Source organism: Tupaia chinensis, unplaced genomic scaffold, assembly GCF_000334495.1.
Source record: "Tupaia chinensis unplaced genomic scaffold, TupChi_1.0 Scaffold139696_1, whole genome shotgun sequence".
NCBI classification, from domain to species: Eukaryota; Metazoa; Chordata; class Mammalia; order Scandentia; family Tupaiidae; genus Tupaia; species Tupaia belangeri.
In genome coordinates, this window is record NW_006199577.1 from 612,319 (window position 1) to 622,444 (window position 10,126).

Consider the following 10,126-nt stretch of genomic DNA (forward strand, 5'->3'; position numbering starts at 1 on the left):
TTTGAGAGGCTTTTGCTATAGGGCACGTGCGCTCGCCAGACAGAAAGAGACAGAGAGACAGAAAGTGAGAAATCACCCCCCAGGGGGGATGGCCACGCCGCAATCCCTTCTCCTCCATTCTCCTCTCAGGATCTTGGGCACACACACACACACACACGTGCCTGGCGTGAGTTTTAAGCCACCGGGTCCAAGACTCGAACCGCGGTCGACTATGTGGGAGTCCAGCGACATAGCCATTAGGCTAACTGCTGGTCCCACAAAACACTTTTAAAGTAGAAGAACAGGTGGAAGGAATTGTCCTTCCACTGCATTAAATATCAAAATATAAAGCTAAGGACCAGCAGTTGGCATAATGGCTATGTCGCTGAACTCCGATGCAGTCAACTGCAGTTCAATAGCAAAAACCTCTCAAAAAAAAGTATAAAGCTAGACTATATGATATTGATTCTAGAATAGACAAGAAGACCAAAGAAATAAGAGAAAATCCAGAAAAATAGCCATCTATATATGAACACCTGATATACGACAGCATACCTGGTACATAACAGAGGTAGCAATACAATAATAGTGCAGGTAAAACATTTTCAACAAATGGTGTTGGAATAGATGGCTATCAGTATGAAAAAAGGGGAAGAAACTGAAACCCTACTTTAAATCATACACATAAATCAATTCTAGGTAGAATTAAAGACTTAAACCTAAAAATAAAAATAAAAACACATAAAATTTTGATAAGAACATATCTTCTTACATTCACAGTAGAATAGGACTTATTAATTAAAACACAGAAAGCATTATGCATAAAGGAAAACAATATATTTTATTACATAAAAATGAAGGACTTTATGAAAAGATACTATAAAGGAAGTGAAATGATAAGCCAAAGAATGAGAATAGATATTTTCAGCACATATTAGGGGGTCTTGAAAATGTTCATGAAAGATGCATATTATGAAAAAAAAAAAACTACTTATGGATTTAAAAAAAAATTGTACCAAAATAAACTCATATTTGAATTCCATTTTTCCACAAACTTTCTGATGTTCCCTTATCTATCCAACAAAGAGCAAGGATCCATAATAATGGATCCTTGAGTAGTGATGCACATATGGGTGGTAAAAATATAACAAAAAGCAAGGAAATTATTACCACAAGTTAGGACCATGGTTAATATCTGGTACGGAAAGATTGTGATTTATGAAGGGCCTATAGGGGCTTTTGGAATATCTGCGATGTTTTATTTCTTGATCTGACTGAACACATATGATTTGGGCACTCTGGCATAATATAGCTCATTATAAAAAAATATTGTTTGTAAAAAAAGTGAATGAGAAGTTAGGAAATGTCAATAGGTGAATATACAGAGTTGAATAGTGTCCACTCAATATTCATGTCTAGTTGGAGCCTCATATATGACCTTATTTGGAAATAGGGTCTTTGCAGATATAATTAGTTAGGATGAGGTCTCAGTGGGTTAGGGTAGGCCCTAAATCTAGTAACTGGCATTCTAATAAGATAGCCATGAGCCATGTAAAGAAACAAGGACACAGACTTACAGGATAAATGTCATGTAATGAAAGAGGGAGATACTGGAATGATGTGTCTACAAGGCAAGGAACACCATGGATTGCTGGCAATTACCAAAAGCTAAAAGATACAAGAAAGGATACTCTCCAAGAGCCTGCAGAGAGACCACTGGCCTGCTAATGTGATTTTAGACTTCTAGTCTTCAGAACTGTGTAAAAAATAAATTTCTGTTATTCTAAACCATCAGATTTGTAGTAACTTGTTATAGCTTCCTTGGGAAACTAATATGGTGATTATAGAAAACTCTAAAGAATTGTATTATAGAGAGAAGGACATACTCTTGATATATGCAACAAATATAAATGAATCTCAAAAACATTACATTCCCTTACACAAAGAATTTATACTATGTGGTTCTAATTATATGAAGTACTAGAACAAGCAAAGATAAATTGTAGTGGGAAAAAAACACTAGTCGCCTCTGGGAGGATGGGGTGGATATTACTGGAAAGAAGTATAATGGAACTTTCTGGGATAATGGTAATCTCCTATGTGTTGACAGGGGTTAGGATACAGAGATGCAGTGGTGAGCTGGAGATGGTCTAATAATTGTATGCATCTGTTTTCAATTCCATAATGAAAGGAGAAGAGCTAAATGTACTGTATGCTCAAGTAGCTGAAAAATTAAAGGGCATTTTTTTGTTTTTATCATTTCCTTTAGATAGTTTATGGTAAAAAAAAAATGCACACCATAGAAACTGGCAAATGATACAAATCATGTTAAAATCTGGAAAAGAAAGAAGCAATACTGGAGATAACTGACTGAGGTCTCTTTAAAGATAAGAGGGATAGGATCCAGTACAAAGGTGTAAAGATCAACCTGAAGCAAAATCACTTCCCTAGCACTGAGTCAGAGGGAAGAAAATGCAAGTTAGGATGCAGAAACTAGCAGAGTGGAGTAGTACCTGGATAGTTCTTGACAATGGCAGTGTTTCTTCTGAAATAGGACAGAATCCTATCTGCTAAAAATGATGAAACAGTAGGACTGCAAAGATAATGAAGATCTAAAATAGCATTTATAAGTAATGAAATAGTTGCCCAGGAACTAAGAGATAGATTGCCAAAAAAGGGAGAAGCTCTAAGCAAACCAGAGATGAGGAACTTGTAGAAGCATCAACAAAGTTGTATGATGTTTCTCTACTAAGAAACCAACATGTGGAAATAGAGAAGGCAATTAGTTGGATTGATTCAGGGTTGAGGTTTTGCTGGGTGGGTATGATGTATAGACAAAGAAGTAAAGAAAATGAATCATTTGCAAGAACATGGTTAAATAAGTATGATGGAGTCTAAGTGAGATTTTGGCAGGAAGAGGAAATAGGAAGGTTTGACATATTGGGAGAAAATTTAAAAATCAAGGAGCTGGAGATTTCAACAAGGATAATGGGTTTAAAAGAGTTAATGAGAAAAAATTATGGTGGCCAAAAGAAATATACCAGAGTTAAAGATTTTAGAGGAAGCATTATTTCTAGAGATAACATATGTCATTTTCTCATGGCTTAAATGTTAAAAAAGGAATATGTGTAACTCCAAAAAAGTATATCTCACAATTCAGTAAAATCATACTTAATAAATCATAAATATCTTTACATCATATATATAAGTGCTGTAGTCAAGAACCCAGACTTTTGTGATTGAATGGACATGGATTTTAAGTCCTAACATGGCCACTTAATAACTGTGATCTTGAGAAAGCCACTTATTTCCTCTAAACTTCAATTTCATTATCTGTTCATAGGACTGTTTTAAGGTTTAATTATGTTAATGTGCAAAAGGCTCAGCACAGGACTAACACAAATAAAGCCTCAAAAATATTAACTATTAGGATTTCTTTTTCTTTTTTTGGACAGGTTTTTGCTATAGGGCATGTGCACTCACCACACAGACAGAGAGAGACAGAGAGACAGAAAGCGAGAAATCACCCCCCAAGGGGGATGGCCATGCCACAATCCTTTCTCCTCCGTTCTCTTCTCAGGATCTTGGGCACACATGCACACGCACCCGGCGTGAGTTTTAAGCCACTGGGTCTGGGACTCGAACCGTGGCTGACTACGTGGGAGTCCAACAACATAGCCATTACGCTGCTGGTCCCCAGGATTTCTGTTTCTCAATAAGAAGTAAGCACATTTCACTCTGTCTCTCCTACTGGACAGTTATAAAACCAAGAGAGAATGTATGGTACAATTTAAACTGAAAAGTAAGTGGTAACAAGTAGAGTAAGAAGCCTAGATTTTGAAATAATAAAGGATTCATGCCCAGACATAACATAATCAAACTACTGAAAATAAAAATTAAAAAAATGTAAACACCTTACATTTATGGTCAATTGATTTTCCAAAGGTGTCTGAAAAATTCAGTGAGAAAGAGTAGTCTTTTCAAATAAAGGAGCCAGGACAATTTGATACCCAATATATGCAAATAGATTAATGTAACTCTTACCTTATGCCACATGCAATAAGTAACTCAAATTTGTTCATAGACCAGAATGTAGAGGCTAAAACTATAAATCTTCTAAAACACATATGAGAAAATCATATACTGGGAAAGAAAGAAATATTCATTACATGACCAAAAGCAGAAGTCATAAAAATTTGTAAGTTAGACTTCATCAAAATCTCACACATTACAGCTTCAAAAGATGCCACAAAGAGAGGTGATATTAGTAAAAATAGCACAAAAATTACATTCCAAAATATTTTCCTCCAAAAAAAGCAATGAAAAAACTAGCAGAAAAAAAAAATGGCAGAATAAACTTGCTCAGAACTCTGGAAATTAACCGAAGATCTACAGCAAACTGGGAATATTAGTTCAAGAAAAATTGTTGAATTACAGGTGTATGTGCATGCATAGGAAAGACCTGAAAAGTTCTCACCTCTGACTTAACCTTGAGGCTCTGTGTAAGTAGGAAGTGAAGGCTAAGATGGAATTGAAAATTCCTTTGTGAAATGCTGAAGATGAGTTCAGCATGCCGACAGACTCCTTCAGAGAAAACTGGAGAAAGTACTAATTCTAGACATAATGAAAATATTGTACAATTGGCCCTCTGCATCTGTGGGTTTTCCATCAATGTTGTTGCTGTTATGTACTATGTAATTAGGGCTACAATGACCTTTTTCCCTACATAATTATTCTCTAAACAATACAGTACAGTATGACTACTGAACTACAAGGTTGTCTGGAAAGTCATGATGCATTTTTCTGTTTTTTTTTTTTAATGCAAAAATGCATCATGACTTTCCTGACAACCTAATATTTATATGGCATTAACATTGTGTTAGATACTATAAGTAATTTAGAAGTGATTTAAAATATGTAAGAGGATGTACAAATATGAAGCTATTCTATATAAGAGACTTGAGTGCTAGTCCATGGATTTTGTTCTCTGTGTGTGTGTAGAGGGGTGTCCTGGAACCAATTCCCCACACATATTGAGTAATGATTGTACTAAATTAGAGAATACTACATATTATATGATCCCATTAAAATAAAATGTCCAAAATAGGAAAATCCAAAGGGATAGGAAATAGATTAGTGACTACATGGCCAAGGAATAGAAATGGGGATTGAGAGTATTTTTGCATTGGTGGAAATGTTACAGATAAGAAGTTCTAGTGTTCTATTGCACAGCAGGTTGACTATAGTTAACAATGATATACTGTAAAATTCAAAATAGGTACAAGGATCCTGAACGTTCTTACCACAAAGAAATTTTGAGGTGATACATATGCTAATCACACTAATTTAATCATCGCACATTGCACACATGTCCTGAAACATCACACTATACCTCATATATAAAATTTTAAAAATTTGAGACGTCTCATTTTTTTTTTTTTTTGTGAGAGGTTTTTGCTGTAGGGCATGTGCGCTCGCCAGACAGACAGAGAGACACAGAGAGATAGAAAGCGAGAAATCACCCCCCAGAGGGGATGGCCACACTGCAATCCCTTCTCCTCCATTCTCCTCTCGGGATCTTGGGCACGCACGCACATGTGCCCAGCGTGAGTTTAAGCCACCAGGTCCGGGTGCCCAAAAATCCCAAGGAGAATGGAGAAGGGACCTTGACATGACCCCCAGGGAGTGATTCCTTGCTTTCTGTCTCTCTGATGAGCATATACATCTTATAGCAAAAATCTCTCTTAAAAAAAAATCAGCCAAGAACTTGAGTAGACTTTTCTCAAAAGAAGATATACAAATGGCCAAAAAGCTTAAGATGTTGAACAGCACTAATCATTAGGGAAATGAAAATCAAAATCACAATGAGATACTACTTCACATCCATTAGGGTGGCTATTGTAAAAACAAATCAAAACAAGTGTTGCGAGGGTGTAAAGAAATTGCAATACTTGTGCACTGCTGGTAGGAATATAAACTGGAAAAATTTCTATTGAAAATGATATAGCAGTTCCTCAAAAAATTAACCATAGAATTACATTTGGTCCAGCAATTTCACTTCTGGGTATATAACCAAAAGATTTGAAAGCAGGTACTCATACAGGTTATTTGTATACTCATGATCATAGTGGAATTATCTGCAACAGCCAGAAGGTAGAAACAACTTAATGGTTCATCATGGATGAATGGATAAACAAAATGCAGTATATACACACACTACAGTGTTATTCAGCCTTAAAAAGGAAGGAAATTCTGACACATTCTATGACATGGATGAATGTTGCAGACAATATGCTAAGTAAAATATGCCAGTCACAAAAAGGCAAATACATGATTCCACTTCCATGAGGTACCTAGAGTAGTCAAATTCACAGAGACAGAAATTATAACAGTGGTTGCCAGGTCTGGGAGCAGGGAGAAATAAAGAGTTACTGTTTTGTTTTGTTTTGTTTGAGAGGTTTTTGCTATAGGGCACGTGCGCTCGCCAGACAAAGAGAGACAGAGAGACAGAAAGTGAGAAATCACCCCCCAGAGGGGATGGCCACACTGCAATCCCTTCTCCTCCATTCTCCTCTCGGGATCTTGGGCATGCATACACACGCACCCGGCGTGAGTTTAAGCCACCAGGTCTGGGACTCGAACCCCTACATGGGAGTCCAGCGACATAGTCATTATGCTAACTGCTGGTCCCAGGAGTTAAGTGTTTAATGGGTACAGATTTCAGTCTGGGGAGATGAAGAAGTTCTAGAAATGGATGGTGGTGGTAGTTGTTAAATAATGTGAATATGATTAATGCCACAGAATGATAAACTTAAACATGGTTAAAATGATAAACTTTATGTCATGTATACTTTACTACAACCATAAAAAAGTTTGCTATATCAAAGACACTGTTAAGAGAATCAAAAATACAAGCAACAGACTGGAAACAATATTTGTATGTCACATATTCAACAGAGGATTGTGGTCGGAATAAATAAAGCACTCTCAAAAGTCATTAGGAAGAAAACAACTCAATTACAGAACAGCAAAATAGTTGAACAGACACTTGCAAACAGGATATAAAGGTGGCAAATAAGCACATGAAAAATATGTTCAGCATCATTAACCATTAAGAAAAAGCAAATTAAAACTACAATGAAGTACCATTTCACACCTATTAGAATAACCAAAATAAATACTGACAATACCAAGTGCTGACAAAGATGTGGAGCAGCTGGAACTCTCATACATTGCTGGTGGGAATGCAAAATGAGACAGCCACTCTGGAAAATGGTTTGGCAGCATCATATAAAGTTAAATGTACACTTACCATATGACCCAGTAATCCCACTTCTAGATATTTACCTTAGAGAAATAAAAACTTATGTTCACACAAAAACCTGTACAAGAATGCTCATATCAATATCAATCACAGACCACTATAATCTGGAAACAACCCAAATGCACTTCAATGGGTGAATGGATAAATAAACTATGGAATGTCCATACAGTGAAACTCTACTCAGTGTTGGATGAAGTGTCAGTATAAACACAATGACATGGATGAGTCTGAAAGGCATTATGTGGAGTGAAATAAGCCAGCTGCACAAGGTTACAAATAATATGATTCCATTTATATGACATTCTCTAAAAGATACAACTATAGAGATGGAGAACACATCAGTGACTATCAGTGATATGGGTGGGTGGTTGGAAGCAACAATAAAGGATAGGATGAGGAAGATTTGGGGGGAGTGATGGAGCTGTTCTCTATCCTGATTGTGGCAGTGGTTACATGAATCTACACAATTTATAATTCACAGAATTGTACACCCCCCCAAAAAAAAAGAGAAAAGAAAAAAAGAAAGAAAAGCTCCATGCAATTTTATTGTAAATTCATTTCAAAAATGAAAGAATTAGCTCTTACATTATCATTATCATCATCAATAGTTATACTTTATTAAAAGTCTTCAGAATTATTAGTGAGATGGAATCTAAAAATCATTTAGGTCAACTTATATTTGGTACAATAACTTAAAATATAGAGTAAAAAAACACCACTAAATGTAAAAGCTTTACAACTTTTACTAACTCCTCTCTAATAGTCTACATCAGGGTAATATGTTCCCTTTGGAAAATTTCCTATAAACATTGTCATATATTGAATATGGCATTAAATAAGTTTTCAATTTAGAAGTCTGGGACCCTAGGTTACATTCCTAAATCTAACACTGTAAGAAAACTCTCGACTTGCCTTTTGTGCCTAATTTTATCTTCCTCTTCATTGAGGTCATGTACTTGTCTGCACTTGTCTTTTTGTGGTATGCTGTGAAGGTTTAAAGCAAGGAGTTTCAAAGATAGGAAACAGAACAGATTCATATACCACCCGCCCCACACCCCAAATACAAGGTACTGCTCTAAGTGATTTCCATGTATTACCTCACTTAATTCTTCTAACAACCCTATAACATAGCTACTGTTAATATTCTCATTTTACAGATGAAGAAACTGAAGCATAGAGAGAAGTAACTTGCTCAGCATCTCCTACCTAGTAAGTGGGGGAGCCAGGATATTACCTGGCAGTCTGCCTCCAGAGCCCATGTTCTTAATCAGTATGTTACAATATCTCTCCACAAAAAACTGTTCATTTGTTCATTCATTTTCTCATTTACCACTGCTCTGCCATGCCTATGGTCTCTAACAAATTAGTCATTTTCAAGGTTTTAACATATCATCTAAGCATGGTGATTCCCAATTCTATACATCTAGTTCAGACCTCTCTCCTGAGTTTCACTGCTGCATTTCCACTTGCCTCCTCAATATCTGTATTTGATGATCCTGCAATTTACACAAATTCGACATGTTTAAAAGCAAACTCAACATCCTTCTTCAAAATTTCCCCATGAAGGTTTTCTTAATTTTCTTAAGTCACACAGCCTTGAAATATCTAGGTTATCACGGACACACTCCTTTTCACTGAACCTCTTTCTTAACTCTAAGTCAACAAGTTTAATAAATTTTTTCTTTGTAACATTGCTTATAACCAAACCAAACACTCTTTCTGATTCTACTGCCATCATTCTAGTCTACATTTGAATGCCTAAATGATGATACTACTTTTTAACCATTCTCCCTGCTTCGAATTCTTCCTTTCTCTAATCCTGTTTATTGAACATCAGATTAATCATTTTCAAATAGCCTTTATATTATTCCTGTTGAAAAGCCTTTAACCATATTATAACTAACTAACTGAATAACTCTTCATAAGTCCATATTACCTATTAAATAAAGTTCAACTACCTTTCTAACCTTGTCCATCACAACTACCTCAAGCACTCAATAGTACTTGCACCTTCTGTTACAATTAAAATGCCATTCCTTCTCCTTTCTAAAGAATGGGTAGTGTTAAAAAGAACATTTACGTCTTACTTCTTCTGAGAGGCCTTTTTCAGTTATGCCAATACAAAGTGGCCTTTCCCTCCTCTGAACTCCCACAGCACTTAGCAATTGTATCTAGCATTGTTACTGAATGCTATGTTTATCTGAGACCAGATTATACTTTGCACCAGGTTAGGAACCATTCTTAAACTTCCATGCTCTTTCCACTGTGCCTAGCAAAACATTTGTTAAACTAGTACTTCCTGCTTAAGACATACTATTTATCTATATGTTTTGTGCTAATTTATATGTAGTTCAGCCTAAAGACCATTCACAATCTAGCCTTACTTTCCTTTCCATTGTTATCTCTTGTCATTCCCTGCCATAATCCTTAATTTATGCCACACTCAAATTCTAATTGCTCCATAAACACACCAGTTCCTTTCACAACCCTGTTCTTAATCACTATCTGTAATGCCCTTTCCCACTTATTTAACCTGACAAATGCCTACTGATACATCAAGACTTAGTACAAAAAGGGCAACTTCTGACTCCCCCAACTAGAGTTAGATGCTCTAAGTTCTGTGCTCCCTCAGCATTTTATTCAGATCTCTATAATAGCCATTTCCATGTTTTCATGCAAATAGCTCTGCACATATTTGTCTCTCTCTTGGGACTACATATTCCTTAAAAGCAGTGATAAGTTTGTCTTTTCCCTATTCCCTTCCCTATCTCTTTATATTTAATGCCCTCCTATTAAATCTTTCTCTTAGTAAAAGAACATATC

At 35.9% G+C, this 10,126-nt stretch overlaps 1 protein-coding gene across 1 annotated transcript in view; it reads right to left on the minus strand.

Annotated features, from left to right (window-relative positions):
- The window catches only part of RBM41 (RNA binding motif protein 41), a 48,676-nt gene that overhangs the window by 33,484 nt on the left and 5,066 nt on the right, over positions 1-10,126 (minus strand). The window contains exon 5 of the mRNA XM_027765754.1: positions 8,216-8,287. Coding sequence (XP_027621555.1) covers positions 8,216-8,287 — 72 coding nt within the window. The remainder of the gene's footprint in view (positions 1-8,215; positions 8,288-10,126) is intronic.